Source organism: Ptychodera flava, chromosome 13 (assembly GCF_041260155.1).
Source record: "Ptychodera flava strain L36383 chromosome 13, AS_Pfla_20210202, whole genome shotgun sequence".
Taxonomy (NCBI): Eukaryota; Metazoa; Hemichordata; class Enteropneusta; family Ptychoderidae; genus Ptychodera; species Ptychodera flava.
This window is the reverse complement of record NC_091940.1, coordinates 41,950,943-41,970,175: the sequence shown is the minus strand read 5'-3', so window position 1 is coordinate 41,970,175 and position 19,233 is coordinate 41,950,943. Positions and strand designations below refer to the sequence as shown.

General features: G+C 38.2%; 2 protein-coding genes across 5 annotated transcripts in view; one reads left to right on the top strand and one right to left on the bottom strand.

The window, feature by feature from the left end:
- LOC139148497 (enhancer of mRNA-decapping protein 4-like) overlaps positions 1-8,880 on the bottom strand; it is a 68,391-nt gene extending 59,511 nt beyond the window's left edge. The window contains exons 1-3 of one of the 2 annotated variants that reach the window (XM_070719974.1): positions 8,619-8,880; positions 8,207-8,261; positions 3,283-3,423 (exon numbers count right to left, since the gene is read on the bottom strand). In XM_070719974.1, the coding sequence (XP_070576075.1) occupies positions 3,283-3,423; positions 8,207-8,261; positions 8,619-8,715 (293 nt within the window). In that variant the 5' untranslated portion in view covers positions 8,716-8,880. Of the gene's footprint in view, positions 1-3,282; positions 3,424-8,206; positions 8,262-8,450 lie in introns of both variants that reach the window. The other variant, XM_070719975.1, reaches the window with a different exon arrangement.
- A 199-nt stretch (positions 8,881-9,079) lies between these two features.
- The window catches only part of LOC139148481 (DNA repair-scaffolding protein-like), a 60,211-nt gene continuing 50,057 nt past the window's right edge, over positions 9,080-19,233 (top strand). For 2 of the 3 annotated variants that reach the window (XM_070719949.1, XM_070719947.1), the window contains exons 1-3: positions 9,080-9,249; positions 13,131-13,304; positions 14,236-14,441. In XM_070719949.1, the coding sequence (XP_070576050.1) occupies positions 14,340-14,441 (102 nt within the window). In that variant the 5' untranslated portion in view covers positions 9,080-9,249; positions 13,131-13,304; positions 14,236-14,339. Of the gene's footprint in view, positions 9,356-13,130; positions 13,305-14,235; positions 14,442-19,233 lie in introns of all 3 variants that reach the window. The other variant, XM_070719948.1, reaches the window with a different exon arrangement.

Sequence of the window (19,233 nt, the reverse complement as noted above, 5' to 3'; positions counted from 1 at the left end):
ACTGTACGTACTCAGAGAAAGCACACTAAAGAGACAAATGTTTGAAACTTAAGAAGTTCAAGGCCGTCAAAAGCATTATAAGGAATCATGTTACACTTTCATTGCACTGTTTACACAGATTGCATAATTGCTATAAATAGCACGAGGAATCTTACAGCCAAGCTTTACCATAAAAACCCTATCACTTTGACCACTCTTTTAATTGACCACTCTATTTTTTTGCTCCAAAAGTAATCTTATTTTATCCTTACCAAGTCAACCATGTATGGAAATTAGAACTTTCTCTATTTGTTTAACCACCCTATCATGACAAACTATTATGAGCAATTTCTTTTAGATGGTGGTTCAGAATATATCAAAGTTGGGATTCAGGAAAGTTGCCTTTACATGTTTTAATCCTCAATTCACTATGAACTGTCAAAAAAAGTTTAACTTTCTGATAATTCCACACTAAAATTATTTTGGCTTTGATGATTTCCTAATTAATTCAATTATTTAAAAACATATTAATTATTTTTTTCTGGGTGAATTGATAGGGTTTTTACAGTACAAGAATTACATACAATGTAAGTCAAACATTGACCAAAAATGACAAAAAAATTCCTTAAAAATACACATTTGCATATTTCATCACAATTTGAACAAATCTAAGTTGGGTTATCCCTAGGGCCTGTATACCAAATAACAAAGCTGTCTGACCAGCGGTTATGAAGAAGAAGATTTTTTACCAAAAACACCTTTTTTGGCATTAATTTGCCTATTTTCAACAATATCAAAAAATTAAAAAAAATAGTTTCTCAAAATCATATTTTTCATCTACACAACAAATATCAAATCAGTAAGTACTGTGGTTCTCAAGATATTTGAGTGGACGGACGCCTCACAAACGGACATACATACATACATACATACATACATACATACATACATACATACATACATACATACATACATACAGACTGACGCCGGACGCCGGACGGATACCCATCCCAATAGCTTCTATAGACTATAGTCTATAGTAGCTAAAAATTGAAGATTTCATCAAATTTCAATATATCACACTTAGGCAATCCCTAGGAATCTGTATACTAAATATCAAAGGCATCAGACAAGTTGTTTTTGAGAAACACATTTTTTGACCAAAACTGGCAAAAATTACACCAAAAATATAAAATTGCAGATTTCGTCATATATTCAATATATCATATTTAGTTCATCTGTAGGAACCTGTATACCAAATATCAAAGCTGTCAGATGAGTGGTTTTGATGAAATAAAGTTTTGACCGAAAATGCAGATTTGCATATTTCATCACAATTTGAATAAATCTAAGTTGGGTTTTCCCTAGGGACCTGTATACCAAATAACAAAGCTGTTTGACCAGCAGTTATGAAGAAGAAAATTTTTTACCGAAAATGCCTTTTCTTGGCGCTAATTTGCATATTTTCAACAATATCAAAAAATTATTATAATTTGTTTCTCATAATCATATTGTTCATCTACACAACAAATATTAAATCAGTAAGTACTGCGGTTCTCAAGATATTTGAGTGGACGCCTCACAAACGGACATAGATACATACATAGATCCATAGCGGTAGATACATAGATACATGCATACATACATACATACAGACTGACGACAGACGCTGGACAGATACCCATCCCAATAGCTGCTATAGATTATAGTCTATAGTAGTTAAAAACTGATGAGCTTCTGAGTCTCTGTATTTTTGTAAACAAAGCTTTTAAGCAGAGAACGATAGCTCTCTCACATCTAGTTCATTCATGATTGAAACACTACTATTGTACTATATATATTTATGTATTGTCTACTTTTTGTATGTGATTCTAAGATATTTATTGTGTTATCTTATGTCTTTAAAGCTTCTGTAACCCCCCTTGCATACAGTCGCCAGGCCAGAGGCCTTAAATTGCAATAAATGAATCTGAACCCATTAATAAGAATTTGTTTATGTTTGTGACTTTACCGGTAATGTGTGTGACAGTGTATTGGTAATGTGTATGACTGTTTACTGGTAATGTGTGTGACTGTTTACTGGTAATGTGTGTGACTGTTTACTGGTATGTGTGTGACTGTTTACTGGTATGTGTGTGACTGTTTACTGGTAATGTGTGTGACTGTTTACTGGTATGTGTGTGACTGTTTACTGGTAATGTGTGTGACTGTTTACTGGTAATGTGTGTGACTGTTTACTGGTATGTGCGTGACTGTTTACTGGTAATGTGTGTGACTGTTTACTGGTAATGTGTGTGACTGTTTACTGGTAATGTGTGTGACTGTTTACTGGTATGTGTGTGACTGTTTACTGGTATGTGTGTGACTGTTTACTGGTAATGTGTGTGACTGTTTACTGGTAATGTGTGTGACTGTTTCCTGGTATCTCTTGAACAAGTTCATTATTTCTCCTACATGTCAATTTAACATATCATTCTAACTTTACTGGTCATGGGTGCTTGTACATCAAAGAAAATCAGAATGGACATTGTCATAAAGTTGCTATGTGCGGCTGAAACATTTAGATTCAGGTTTGTCAAATTGTACAGCAACTGTAAAGTAATTTGATATTATCAAATTACTTTTACAGTTTATTTGTAATTTCTACAAAAATCAAATACAGTTGGCAGAGTGACGTCATTTTAAATACCATTTCCAAATTTGAAGACATTTTTCAACACAGAATTACCATTCTGTTTTATAATCAGAGGTGCACATATATTAGATAATATTTTGAGGTTGTTATTAAAAGTCTAATATTGGTGTGTTTCTTGATTATTTAAATACAGGGTCACTGCACTAACAGTCACGCAAAATGAACAGACTTTTACGGACTTTTTCTGCAATTTTTCAAGGAATTTTCAAGGTTTATAATACATCAGTTCACATATCATTTACAAATTATTTTTACAATGTCATGACTCCTCATTTCTTGAGCTTTCAAGGCGGGTGGCTTACAAATTTTCAGGGAATTTTCCCAGACTCAAAATCATTCCCAAGGACTTTCCAGAAGGCTTTAAAAATCAAGGACTTTTCAGGGGCATATAGATCCTGTAATACAAGTGATACGTACAACTATGGTTTTAGGATTTGTATGATTTAGAATGCTTCGTTTGTACTGGTATGCTACAGTTAGAAATTTATTGATAGAATCCAATAAAGTTGATCAGTGACAAGCCTGGAGCAATTTTTACTGAAAAGTATGTTTAAATATCACAAAAATGGAAATTACAGTACAATTGTACATTCTCATTTTATACTTACATTTGTTGTCTGGTGGTAATTTCACCCGCACTTCTTCCTGCAGTACCTAAAGAGACTGGTAATTCTGTACCTTCCTCCCCACTGCCATCATTGGGTATCTGTTGTGATGATGATGTACCATTCATTGTAGATGTGCCAGATCTATAAGATAAGATACCATTCAGAGACTGTCACAATAGTTCTATTACTGGATATGATTCCAGCTGCCATACCTCCTCCATTTAAGCTGTAGAGTTCAACGAAGCACTGACACATTCATATATGCTAGCATACAGTAGATCACATACAAACTTCATTGAAGCAATGAGTCAATTGTTCTTGAGCTTCAGAAAGCCTTTGAGACAATTCTGCCTACCAGTTGAACTATCTACCCAGGGAAGAAAGTTTAGTAATTTCTTGATTGGATTCCAACTCACAACCTACAGTACTTATTCACCTACTGGGCTTGAAATTTGTGGAAGTTTCACATCCGCAGACTACTAGCTTTTCTTCTGGCTACCAAATCTGAGAAATGGTAGTCCATATGGACTACCAAAGTCTGGGACATGAAATTCAGTCAATACTCAGTGTGCGATATTGGTCACATTGAGACAACGTTGAATGGACAGACAACCCAGCTGGACACAATAAGGCAAGACTATGACTTTGTTAAGCAAACTAAAAAGATGACAGGGCAGTTTCAATTAAATATAGATGTCTGAACTGATGTACTTAGATGACAGGTACAGGAAATGATGGCCCATAAAAACACATTTTCATTTATTTTTTATCCTTATTTATCATTACAATTATGCCTAAAATTACAAAAATCTTGTCCCCACAATAAACCTGATGTACCCAGTCCTTGCCGACTTCATTCAATCTCTGCGTTTATAAGTCATTATGAAATGTGACTTATTTTCGACGACAATGAGTGTCATGTGATGAAACCTCATCAACCAATGACAGCCCCCCCAGTCAAAGACCTGAAATGGGATCACTAATTGTGCTTTCTGAAATGCATAAAAGATGTTCCATGATAGTGATGAAATACTGCAAAAAATCGCACCAAACTGAGGAACATACCGGTATACCAAGTTCTCATCCTGAAATTCACACCCTAATGACCATGGTCTATTGTTAGCCATGTCTACATGAGGTGTAAAAGCTGTGGTCATTGTCATGGTGACTCAAAATTTGCGTATAACCTCGAGCATGAAAGGGTTCATAGGTTGTCAAACCTTTGGGTGTTACCGTAGTCCATTATCCCTTTTCCTGCCGAGCGCCCTTGTCCGTTATTCTCCCAAGTCAGTACAAAACCGCCCCATAATATGTGCCTGCAAAAGATTGGCTCTCCTGCATGTTATCCTGCCAGGCATTTTGGCAGAAATCGCCCATTTTCAGGGTAGTTTTAGCCGTACTTATACGTGTTAGACTTCGATAATTTCTACATGCCCGTAGACAGGGGAAGGAGCTCAAGGGTTGCTGCAGAAAAAAATTGAGGTCACTGGCTTTGTTTGCCCCTGGGAGTGCGTCATTTTATTGCCGTTTCATGTTTATTTTTTCGGAAATAAACTCCTTCAGTATTACGCACGTCCGCTAGGCACAAACATCACCTCACTCGTCTGTTAGTCAGAGACCCTGAGGGTCGTGCTAGGGGTGCAGAAGCACCATCAAACCTGTCCTGTTTCCCCAGGGTAGGGTCAATTGAATAAGTACCTTAAACGACTTGGCAGTGTAGCACAAAAACTACGTTTTTGCCGTTGTATTAACGACATGGTTGAGCCATTGAAGCACAGCTCGACGTAGTTTAGCCAGCTCAGTTGGGAGTTGGCTTACGAGTGTTACCGTTCATAACTGACTTAATCGAGTGGTCCTCAGTCAGGTACGGGTTTGTAGCGACATGGCTTGGGCTGCAGCTAACCAGTGATAACCAGTCACTACACCCAAGTCTTCAGTTCACTTTTGCGATGCACGGGTGCAACGCAATATGCTTCCATTGTTCTAGCCATCGACGTGTCCACATGCCTGGCAGCCATATTGTACTGCTAGCTGGTTTGCATAACAAAAGCAGTCCCTGCTAAATGCAGGCGGTATCCCCGTACATGTAGCATATTGACCTCATGTCACCTTTGAATTCTCTGTACGCAAACAGCGTACGTAGTTACCAATGCGTCGGCAAGAGGATACGTTTGCCTGCAAACCAGAGCCAATACTTCGGACGATGGAATAAATAAAAAATCCAAAGCTACGTCCATTGAATGGCACGGCCAAGGCGGTGAAGGACGTTGCCTGACTTTAACTTGCAGAGCTGAAGCCCAGCTTAGTACGTCGGACACCAGTTTGTAATGGTATTTCCGAGTCGTTCATATCCGTTCCATCGGAGGAACAAGTCGAGCCGTCCCGTCAAAAATACGTTCTCATTTTCAGTCACGCACAACTGAATAAGTGACTTTCGTCTCGCACCATCGGCATATCTGCCAAGTCGTTTGCAAGAGGTAGCCTTCTAGATTAGCATTGCCGAGTTGGTCAAGTTCGGCAGCAATCTCTATAGTGCCAGGCAGCCAAGTACGTCCAACTCCGCCAGAAAACGTCACCATGCTATCCTGCCAAGTCCGCTAAAAAAGCGGTAAGAAAAACCCAGCCCCCCTCGGGTGTGGGGGACTGGCGGACAGGTTTCTGCACCTTTCCCTGTCTATCGACTACCTGCGAACCCATTTCGAGGGGAAAAGGCGTTCCTTGTCAGAAAACCTCTCCTCGGATGACCCCTAAACGCACAGGGGATAGCAAAACGTTGTGCCGTCGACTTGGCAGGAAAGGGGGTACCCAAAAAGGGCCCGATTTCCACCGGGTTGGGAGAATAACGGTCACCAGTGCTTAGATTCTGGCTACACCGAATTTCAAGCGGATTTTCACCGACTTGGCAGGAAAAGGGTTAAACCAGTTTCCTTAGGCTATATGAACCAGCCACTGCCGTTGGGCTACCAACTTCAGAAAATGGTAGCTCAAGTGGACTATTGGGGAAAAACGTTAATTTTGAGCCCTGACCTGGAGAAGAAGTCAGCAATTTAAACAGTTTGGCTGAATTCCAATTGCTACAAATGGTGGATCAATAACACAGCTATGTTCTTGCAATTTTTGACCACAATCCCTTCACACAGTGAGAAAGTTCCACAAAGTATTCACAAATAGCGTGAACTGTAATTTGACTGTTATGTTAAAGGTGTGGTAGGATATAGAGGAGCAAGCTTGATGGCGGTGTTACTCCTTATTCAAGATGTTGCCAACCAAGCAACATGGGGAGAGAGCTCCAGAAAATGTAGCTTTTTGAGTTTGTGTTGATAAAAACATTACAAAAAGCAATGTTGTTTTCATTGTAAATACATCAATGCTTGATTAAAGCACTTATTTTTGAAATCTGAAACACTCTCCACCTACTTCTTGTTTAAAAGTAATTAAGGTGAGAAAAAATCACTTGTACATTGAAAATAGCTGTCAATTAATAGTTGTGTAAACCACAGCATGATTCTTCAGGTGTGTATTTAATCCTAATCTTTGCTGGTTATGTAAAAAGATCCAAACAATGCTGGCATACTTTCCCCTCAGCAGTCGACTGTAGTACCAGTAGTAGCTGTTACATCCATGCTATGACAAAGCAATGTGGTGTCAAAGAAATTATTTGTCTAACAATAATATTTATTGTATTGCTTTATGCCCCATAAAATTGCTATATTCTTTTACTTAACTTGTTCACCCCCAGTTCCCTGTAAACAGGTCAAAGATCACCATTGATAACAATGGGTTTGGGTAAAACCATGGTGGTGAAAGGGTTAAATCCAGTGCCATAATCATGTTTGCACAAATTTAAGAGAATCATAACTTGATAAAGGTGTAAATCAAATGTTCAGACTGCTAGACTGCAGAAGAGAAAGGAAAAGTTGTTGTGTTTTCCTTTTTTTTAAATGTTCAATATATCATTCCTGTCATAGGCACTGGATCATTATCGCTATCTTGCTTTGACATGTTACTCTTGGATCAAATGATACAGACTTTCAGTCTGCAGAACTAAGCCTAGTACAATTTCGGTCATGTAATAAGCGCTTTCTTGTGTTTGAGTGCTCTCTTTGCCTGCAATCCTCGATTCCCAATAGTTGATATGAAATGTTTTGTATGCAGTATCTGATTTCACCGACTCATGTACACCAAAGGTGCTAAATGGTTGAAATAAATTTGTGTCGACAGCGATAAAACAAATGTCACTCTGAAACTGACTTGTGTTTGATTAGGCTGAGTATATAAGCTAGACAGACAATTTCATCAGTCATTTAGGTTGGCAAGGTATCTGACACAAATCCATTTGACAAGTTTGCTAGAATGTTTCATTTTCAGAAATTTCATGTCATACCCTTCCTTTCCAATTGAAGTTGGTCAAACTCAATACAGAAATATTTCCTGAGATCTTCGCTTTATATATATATGTCATTTCTTACGAGTGTGATGAAATTCATCATGCGATGCTATGTACAAGAAAACAAGAAAATAGTATACCGTATTACGGGGAAATATTGTTACAGAATTTTCTTCTACAGAAATATTGAAGCTAAGCTAATACTTTTCAATTATATGTTTTGGTCTACCATCTCTGTGCATGGTGGTAAAGTTCATGAATGAGCATTGAAAAGTTTTCAAAATTGATGTCACTTCATGAACATGGCTCAATGAATTTACAATGTCTGACAAGATTAGTACATATTTATGTTTATTAATACACTGGCATACATACAATTCATGCAGAACAATTGTATGCATCATACAAATGCACACACACAACAATATGGCATGCATAAACGCACGCATTGATACACACATTCCCCTTTCCAAAGTTTCCTGGTTCCCCTCCAAACATACACACACACCACACAGTGCACTAATGTATGCTACTCACCGATCACCAGTCGCTTGCTTTGGAACTGCATCAGTTGTGCTTTGAAGACTGGAGTCTGAGCATAATGGAATAATTAGTAAGTAATTATAAATTTAACATTGCTAAGCTAACCTCAAAATCTAACGCTATTTTATGCAAGCAAAACTGCGCCACAAAGGATGCATCATTTTTGGCTGTCATCCAAACCACTGAACATAATTGTTATGAAGCATGTGCTCGCATGAAACTCAAGTTTTCCATGTACCTTCTGCAACTCTGGTCTCGATACGCCCGCTGTGTTTATATGATGCAATGAAATTCAACAGATACAGTAGAGGTATCATAGCGTGGTAGGACATCCATCATGGAATACTACGGAAGCATAACAATCGGCATTGCATATTATGAAGCGTAGAGGCACACAGGCCAGTACCTGAAGATAACCCAAAGGATTTCCCCACGTTCAACATGTCTTTCAGAAGCTGCGTGGCTTCATCGGTACTCAGTGATGAGCTCGATGATGGCTCCATTTCGAACGAATCTATTGTAAAGCGAAGACTAGCAGTATCAGTGCTCCAAGTTAATAAACCTTTTAAGAATAACACTTTTCTCTTGAACAAACGATATTTTTCGACGCATTAACTGTCCGATTTCGATTTCAACATGACATGACTTGTTCTAACTGCGCATGTGTATAAATGGCGGTAGATAAGGCTCCCCATCTTGTTTGTTATGAGCATATTAAGATTTAATTCGCATGATATATTGAAAATGCAAAACTGTACTACTCAAAATAGGAAGTCGTCATCAAAATTGTACGGGTTTAAATAGCCAACGTAGCAAAATGTATGTTCGAAAAAAGAACGAAAATACTTTTTGAAAAATTTACAGAGACTTAGGTAGTTTTGTCACTTAAAAACATGGCGCTGTACTTGAATTGAAAAGTCCACATCAAAACGCCCTTGATACTTATAGCAGAGTTACCTATTGAGCTATACCGCTTCTAGATAATGGACTGGTCAAGGCGGGGCGAGGGTTTCGAGCTGCAAAAAACGGGCACAGGGGTAAGGAAGATCTCTCTTCTCCATTAACCACGGTGGCTAGAATAAGCTCGGTCAATGGCCCGCTTATGCCACGATCACTTTACCCTCCGCTGCCCCCAGGACAAGGGTAAGCAAAGGCGTCGAGAAAGCGCAACGAGTATGCTCCAGCAATATTCTATTAAATGCAATTAACGCACGTAATATTGCAAATGTAGCGATTTTTCTGTGAACACTGACACAACAATAGAGAGTTAAGCCCAGGTTCGACATCAGTGATTCAGTACACAAGATGTCAATGCTGTTTGTTGTCCAAAGGCTGCGTTCACAAACACCTCGGGGAGGGGGGGGGGGGGACTCTTGGAAACATATCCTCAGACTTTTAAGTACATCCACTACCAAATTCTTGACCGCGGAGTGACGTCACTTCACCTCACGCACGCGAGTGAGGTGAAATGGATTTGACTGTACAGGACAGTGAACAATGCAGAAATTATGTGACAAAGTACAGAACTTAGTGTTTATCATTGACATAATGTTGAAACTTTGAATACTGTTGTAAATGTTGAAAAATCCACACTTCAATATTTGTTCTCACGGCAGTGTGACGCAAAAATGACGTAAAAATCCGCAAGTTCCCGGATGTCCGCGGTCAAGAATACCCCCTTCTGATTCACAATAATTTTGAAGTCCTCTCCCTGCACATATGTCTGCTTATCCTTTTTTGGCGGATATGAAACAACACGTCACCTTTTCTTGTAAAAACAAAACAAGAAAAAAAATGAAACAACACACAAAAAACAAACAAAAACCAGAAACAAAAGAACACAATACTAACAAAAAACCTAATAACTTTGGTCCAAGTTGCCAGGTTTTTAATAGTTTCTTTGTCCTAATTGAGGACTTCCCCTTACCTGTCGAAAAATCAACGTGATGAATGCTGCTTGAGGATGAAATTTAATTTCAAAATATTCAGTAAAATAAGATTGAGAGGTTGTTCTTTTCGTGTTTATTTGCCCGACCATGCACCAACTAAGATATTTTTCACTTTCTGATTTTTTTTAGTCCATATACGCCCCATGGTGGGGCAAATTGCTAAGTTTTCCCGTCCTTATCTGTAATGTTTCCACTTCTTATTCATTCCTGTTTGGCAGGGCAAGTAACAATTTTTTCAGTCCTTATTCGTCCCACCACAGGGCAAATCACTATTATTCCAGTCTTTATCCTGGGGCAATTTATAAGTCTTGCGGTCCTTAATGGCCCCCGCTGTAGGGCAAATTCCAATCCTTCTTCTAGTCCTTAATCACCCTGTGGTGAGGTGAATTTCAAATTTTGCAATCCTTATTTTTCCCGCTGCAGGCTGGGCGAACATCCTTTGCCAAAATTTGAACCAACTTGTACGTCACAAAATAACATTGACAAGAAGTAGATATAAAACAACCACAAGAAATTTCTGATGTACTCAGCCCCTGCATAAATTACTGCACAAGGACAAATTGCCACAATGATTACACTAATCACAGACCATAAGTCTTACAATCCAAACAGGGATCAACTGCTGATCAACAGAGAGAAAAGGGATATAATTCTCTAAGTTTTATCAATTTTACTGTTCACAACAGAATGAAAATTTTGTGACTAAAACCTCTGCATAAAAAGTTTTCTCAGCATGGCCATGTACAACATGTCACATGTAGAGAATTGGCATGGAGAATGGTTCCATTTTCTGATTGCTGTCACTGAAATTGTTGGTCAACTAATTTGTGACAAATAGGGACCATGTTGTTTGGAGCATCTTTTATTAAGGTCTATGTTTGTAGTTATTGTCTAATTGAACTATGCTTACAGCAGCTCTTGGCATACACCAGGAATAGGGTGGGATAGTATTCATGCCTTTTTAGGAAACAAATGTACAACAATTTTTATGCATTGATAAGATGTGTTCTGAAAATCTGAACTCAAATGGATCTCCAGCAGACAACATCACCACATTGAGAATATAAGAATATCATTAAGAATAACCTGACCAATCAGGTTAAAGTGTTTGCTATCACCATCACTAAATAACAGGTGAGGTGTAATAATATGCTAATTTGTACATGGAATGTTGTACCATTGTTAGTGCTATTATCATTAATCTTCATTTAAACTGAATAACTCCATAGGTGTAATACCTCTTTCATTGAGTTTAATTAAAATAAATACATATAATAAGAAAACATAAAAGACAAAAGATCAGACAAGAAACTTGGTCAAACTAGCAGACAGGTAAACAGAATACTGAAAGTTTTTACAAAATCTCTTAAAAATAGTCGGCAGCTCAGAATCCATGATGGTTTAGAGAGATTGCTTTATTCATCTGCACCTGTAACAGATAAAAGTGTTTTGATAAAGTTTGGTACATGCTCCAGGAACTTTTAAGAGGTTCTGGTGGGAGGAACATAGTGATTCAGAGGGTATGTTGGTTATTAGTACTATAGACTATAGTCTATAGAAGCTATTGGGATGGGTATCCGTCCGGCGTCCGTCGTCAGTCTGTATGTATGTATGTATGTATGTATGTATGTATGTATGTATGTATGTATGTATGTATGTCCGTTTGTGAGGCGTCCGTCCACTCAAATATCTTGAGAACCGCAGTACTTACTGATTTGATATTTGTTGTGTAGATGAAAAATATGATTTTGAGAAACTATTTTTTTAAATTTTTTGATATTGTTGAAAATAGGCAAATTAATGCCAAAAAAGGTGTTTTTGGTAAAAAATCTTCTTCTTCATAACCGCTTGTCAGACAGCTTTGTTATTTGGTATACAGGTCCCTAGGAGTAACCCAACTTAGATTTGTTCAAATTGTGATGAAATATGCAAATGTGTATTTTTAAGGAATTTTTTTGTCATTTTTGGTCAAAATTTGACTTACATTGTATGTAATTCTTGTACTGTATAAACCCTATCAATTCACCCAGAAAAAAATAATTAATATGATTTAAAATAATTGAATTAATCAGGAAATCATCAAAGCCAAAATAATTTTAGTGTAGAATTATCAGAAAGTTCAACATTTTTTGACAGTTCATAGTGAAATGCTTACCATCTTGGAGGATTAAAACATGTAAAGGCAACTTTCCTGAATCCCAACTTTGACATATTCTGAACCGTCATTTATTGTGCCCTGTATGTTATCTAAAAGAAATTGCTCAAAATAGTCAATAGAGATAGAGATAGAGAAAGTTCTAATTTCCATTTATGGTTGACTTTGTAAGGATAAAATAAAATTACTTTTTGAGGAAAAAAATAGAGTGGTCAATTAAAAGAGTGGTCAAAGTGATAGGGTTTTTATGGTAAAGCTGGGCTGTAAGATTCCTCATGTTCTATTTATAGCAATTATGCAATCTGTGTAAACAGTGCAATGAAAGTTAAATGATTCCTTATAATGCTTTTGATGACCTTGAACTTCTTAAGTTTCAAACATTTGTCTCTTCAGTGTGCTTTCTCTTCAAGTATGTACAGTCTCAACTTATTCAACAGAACTCATTTCTTCATCAATACATGTGTCACAAAAGGTTATTCTCCACATAACACAGCAGAGCTCTGTCAACTGTTGAGTTGCTTGTTCTTTCAAAACCGCTGGTCAGACAGCTTTAATATTTGGTTTACAGGTCCCTAGGATGACCTTAGTGAGATAATTTCATACAGTCAGGAAATACTTAATTTTGTATCCATGTCTATAGTAGCTTCAGGGACTTTGGCCCTATGTTACTTATTAGGTAATTGGGGGTAAAGTTTGAGTTGCTTTTGTCGATAGTTTGTCTGAAAAACATATCAAAACTGTATCAACCACATCTTATGTTTACATTCATACACAGAGTATTCCTGGCTCATTTTTATCTTACTTTATTTTTCAGTCATCCCCCAAGGAGAATCAAAATTCTGCCAAGAGGAAAAGATGTTCTGATGCAACCAGTTCCTGGAAAAGATGTGCAGAGGGTTTTGATGGTGACAGTCTTACAGACACACAGCCAACCACCCCAACAAAACAGATGTTAAGAAGCAAAGGACAAGTTCAACAGAAAAGAAACGTAAGGAATTCTTCGCATCTGACAGAACATCAAACCACTTTAATTGGACATAAAAATCCTGCCTAAATATTGGACCTGATCCGTCTCAATGAATTACGTATACCAGAGTTATTTGATCTAATGACAAAATTCAGCTTCATTTACCACACAGTATCTGCCAAACCTACGGTAATCATACTTTCTCATGCACTCCCCCCCCCTGTAAAATGTCCCATGAGAAGTGTGCCAGTCATCCACTCTTGATACTTTTAAGAACATCAAAACTTTTCTGTTTAGTAGAGCGTATACTTTGACTCTGTAAAACACTACTATGTTTTAGAGTTTATTGCAGTAGAAATCCATTGATTGATTGACTGATTGAAAATCCAAGGGACAAATACATCATAGAACAAGTTTCATGTTTAATACTACCGGTAATGGCAGACAGTGACAAGATCACGACTATTTTTCCATGTACGGCATTTAACCCTGAGATATACCGGTACATCTAGTCAACTGTCATAACTAAGCAATCTCATAGCTGTCTTTGTTATTATTAATTCAAATGCATTGCGTTTTAGGATTCATTGACCAGCATTCTATCATGATAACCTGATTGCCTCAGTACCCTAGTCAATGTCACGTAACTTTCAACTCCTTTCATTGCTCAAAAAGAGACAAATTACGTTTAATCATAATCCTTTGAATTTTGTCATCTTTGTGAAGATTACACTTGAAAGTAGTAATAAATGTGATTAACCTTGTGAGCAATATCAAAATCACAGTCTTTTGATTAAATTTCCAATTGCAGAAAGGAATCATTTTCCCTTGCTCTGGTGCCCTACCTGTACCGGTATATTAAAGTCTTGTCCCTGCCATGATTATTCTTCCTGTGTGATCATCATTGAAAAACAAACTTCTAAAACTGTACAACTTTATCTTTGTATGGTAGAGCTGTATTCTACACCTGAAGCAAATGAACGTCAAGTGATCTTGTCCGAAGAGACTCTTGGAGCTTATATTGATTGGAGTGACAGTGATAATGACAGTGACTCCATGGATGATGTCATTCCTCCCTCACCGCCATCACAGACAAGATCACAAATATCAAAGATGATGCTGACATCTAACCTGAAATGTAGTCCCTTGTCGTATCAGGTAAGTTGTACAATAAGGTTGAGAAAATGAAGAAAACTTGGTTGCAGTCAACTTCTCCTGATGACAGTCTCACATACAAATACTGACATACAAGTACTTAAGACAGCATGGGCTCACATCAGGGTTGGTTGGTAGCATATGCATGATTTCATAGCGACATATTGACCGATTGTAGGTATACTGATAAAGAATGAGGCTTGGTTGGATTTTCACAATTCCAAACTTTAGTTTAGGAGAGGTGGGTTGAGGCCAACCACAATTAGTTGCATTCACTATGTGCATGTTTTAATTAGTCCCCACGGACACCGTCCGGGGGGGACTTATAGGTTTGGTCATGTCCGTCCGTGTGTGCGTGCGTGCGTGCATCCGTCCGTCCGTTCACGCAGATATCTCAGAGATGCCTGGAGCGATTCCATTCAAACTTGGTACAAGGATAGTACCCTACCCCATACAGATGCACGTCGATTTGTTTCACAATGCGATCAACTTTGGCCGTGTTAGAGGACTTTTTAGTTTTCATCTCCATAGACTCCCATGTATAAGGCAGTCTCCATAGACTCCCATGTATAAGGCAGTCCATAGACTCCCATGTATAAGGCCAAGAAAAATAAAAATTTAGTTTCTCATCATATTCATATTGCAAAAAGGATGCAGTGACACAGTTTTTAGTCCCCACGGATGAAGTCCAGGGGGCTTATAGATTGGGTCATGTCCGTCCGTGAGTCCATCCGTGAGTCCATCTGTTCACGCAGATATCTCAGATATTTTGACAAAATGTCATGTGACCTCAGTGACCTTTGACCTCAAATATACATATTTGTCGATAACTCAGGAACCACAAGTGCTACACCCTTCATATATGGTATGATGGGACAGTTTATGACGCCACATATTGCACCTCATTAATTATGTGCATATCTAATTTTGAGCAAGCCAATAGAGCTAGAGGTCTGATTTTTGGTATATAGGAATAACTTAGCAATACAATTTTTTTGACAAAATGTCACATGGCCTCGATGACCTTTGACCTCAAATATACATATTTGTCCATAACTCAGTAACCACAAGTGGTACACCCTTCATATATGGTATGATGGGAGACCTTATAATGCTTCATACTGTACCTCATTAATTATGCGTATATCTAATTCCGAGCAAACCCATAGAGCTGGATGTCTGATTTTTGGTATATAGGGATAACTGTAGGATAGAAATTTTTTGACCAATATCATGTGACCTCGATGACCTTTGACCTGAAATATATGTTTATGTCGTTAAATACGTAATTACAAGTGCTATGTCCTTTATAGTTAGTAGGGTGGGAGACCTTATGACAACACACGCTTTACCTCATTAATTATGCACACATCTAATTCTGGGCAAGGGAATAGAGCTAGAGGTCTGATTTTTGGCATATAGTGATTAATTAGCAATGCAATTTTTTTTTCAAAATGTCACATGACCTTATGACCTTTGACCTTGATTATACATATATATGCATAACTCGGTAACCACAAGTTCTATACCATCCAATTCTGATAGGATATTAGACCTTAAGATGTCACATCTTGTACCTCATTATTATGCCCATATGTATTTCTTGGCTGGCCAATACAGCTAGAGGTCTGATCTTTTTTCCCCATTTAGAACCATAACTTAGACATGCCTCATGTGTTTCATATTGGGAACAACGACATAGACCTATGTGCCCATAGATCTCGACATATACACTCCAGTGATACTTCTTAATGACCACATTTCCCTGCCCAATCAAGACTAATACTCCTATTACAAGTGGGGACTATGTCATTGTCAATGACTTGTTGTCCATGGCCCCTGAATCAAAATTTTAATTTAAATTGTCCTGGGGGAAGTTTACTCAAAAGTTAAATTCTTTCAGTTTCTGAGTTAGTACTATCTTAATACATATTGTATTAAAGCCCCAGTATTTGTAACTTTTAACAATTTTTTTCATATTTTTGATTAAAATGACATCCTCAGTATGTGAAAGTAGACCATAATTAATACTGAATCGCATGGTATGCATGCCCAGCCCGCCTCACGATTAACAGTAAAATGAGTGAAAAATGACTTCTTGTCCGGACCAGAAGTCAGCTTGTTGACACACGAAACGAAACGTAATCACACCACCGCGCATGCTCAACCACATCTACGCAAGTTTTACTGTGGCGTCCGTAGAAACTATACGCTCTTCGAAAAGGTCTGGCCCATCGAAACTGGAGACTCAGCTAAAAACGCGCGGAAGTTGGGTGAAATACCGGAAAGATATAAATATGTAAGTGTTCACAGATTGTTCCGACTATAATGAGCCGTCTTGAACAGCTAAACTAACGACGGAGGCAGTCGATTATAGGCTTCATGCACTGCATTGCACGTTTTGACCGACGGTACACGGAGATCAAGTTGGGTGCTGAATGAATTGAGAGAGAAAAACATATATGAATAAAAAATCAACACTTCACCATTGTAATCATTGAACTAGTCGTTTCTTCCATTATGGAGTATAATGAAAATTTCGTTGAAAATAATGACGGGACTGATTCTGCTACGCTGCATGCAACACAGCCTATCAACTTCGCATATTGTTGCCGTAATTGATAATGCTGAGAAAGGAAAAATATATCTTGAATGCAGTAAAAAAAGTCTTACTCATTAAATTTAAAAGTATTTCCAAATAATATCGAACGTAACGGGTATCTAATCCTCACAAGGACTATAGTAGTACAACAAGTATCGGCTAGCTGCGATGCGATGGAGCTCCAGGCATGGTAGAAGTTCGAACACAAGAGAGATCCCGGCCTCACTGCAAAGTCGTCCCTTGCGCACCCGCGCCCGGCCAGACAGCAAACTAACCTCTTGGTTTGATTCTGTTGTTTACATATTTTTGTTGTATAAAATTCATGATACATATATCTGACTTTCACAACTGTACAATTTGCTTAGGTTGTGATTTTGGCTGTAGTCTACAGACGATCGGAGGGAGCTAAGGCAGGCCCCAAATTTGCATGGACAATGCCCGGGACAATTATACACGCAGATTAGAAAGTCATTCACATAAACCTAAATGAAGTGATCAATATAAAACTTTTAAACAACACTGGTTCTGAAAATTTATGATGAATGGTTTTGACCTACGGATTTTACATTGCGGCGTTGTTTGTTTTTGTTGTTTTTTTATGCGTTTGGCCGAATACTAGTCCTGTAAGGCTGTACTACATCGAGTTACAAGACTGTACAAGTGCAGCGGGGCCGGGACGAGATTGGCGTTGGGCCTACAGCAAGGTAAAGTTGACAGTGTCCATTGCAGAATGCCCGCGTGTTCGCCTTTCGCGTTTGGGAGGAAATTTAGCGCTGTATTCAAAATGCCTTTTTACCAGTATAAAAGCTCAGAAACTGATGCATCAAGAGCCAAGAGTCTGTAAATTTCTTAGCAGTAGGTCCATTGTTTTTTCTAAATTTTCGCTGAGATACAGCCGTGCGTATACTGGTCCCGATCGTTCTGACTCAGGCGTTCACAGCTGTTTAGGTAGACGTCATTATTTACGACCTGGGGGTGGAGTAATTACATTAGAAACTCCGAAATTTTGAGTCACACCCAGCCAACCATGATGACTTTGAGTAACCCCCCTCTAACAGAAAGTTTGGCTTACCTGAGCCCATGTAACAATATGTAGATATAAAAGCTCACCTAATAACCATTCTATGACCATATAGGCCTAGTATTGTTAAATTTGGATGGGTAGCATGTCATTATGGTATGGTTAAATGTTCAAATGGTTGTTGAACACAAGTCAATTAAAATATACATTTCTATGATAATATAAAGGATGAATTCACAACAGTTCAGTTTTGTCCTAGATCCTGTGCACTTATAGTAATATCTATCGAGAACATTTTTCCATGACCCAGCCTCTCCTTTCACCTCTGGTAACGACTGTAGAAAACTACTGTGTGACATCATCATCACCACTGTCGATCCTCATCTTTACTGTCACTGGTGCCATTGAGTACATGAACAACGATATCATTCTCATCGTCACTATCTTCTCTTTCATAATAAGTATTGCTAGTAGTAGCAGCTACTTGTAGTTTTTTGCCTTGCTTCATCTAGTTGATATTTATTTGTTCTGTTAAAATATTTATTTTCTTTTTATTTAATATGTATCAGAGTAAAATATACATTATCAATTAATCATTATGTCATTGAGGACAGAGTAAGACGAAGAAAAAACATTTTGAGCACCCCGTATTAGCTTTCAATTTTTGAATGACCCCCCAGGTCGTAAATACTGACGGTTCCCTTACTTGCTGCCAAAGGCCATCGCGTTCACAGCATTCGACAGTCTACCATACATTGCCAAACTATGTTGCTTCGATTTCGCAGTCATCTTGCCGCTAAAGCAACAATCAGCTGAAATTTATTACTTCAAGTTACTCAATTTTGATAGCTATTTGCCTACAGAAGTGAGCCAAGTGTATAGGCAAGTGTCGTCTTGATTTTACATCGGTACCCGGAGTTCTGAGTGACCAACTGCAGGGTGCGCATCGGTGCACTGCCGACTGCAGTTTGAATAATCCGTATATAACGCACACTGTACCAGAATAGAATGTCAGCCTCCTCTGCCAAAGTTCTGTATCCTCTGAAATACGGTTGCAGTACGTATTTGAACAGAGAAGAACAAAATAAAACCATTCGCAGGTCATTCAGCCGGCGACCACGGGCGATTACCCAGGCAGTGTGGCGTGGCATGGCATGGCAAGGCCCCAGGAA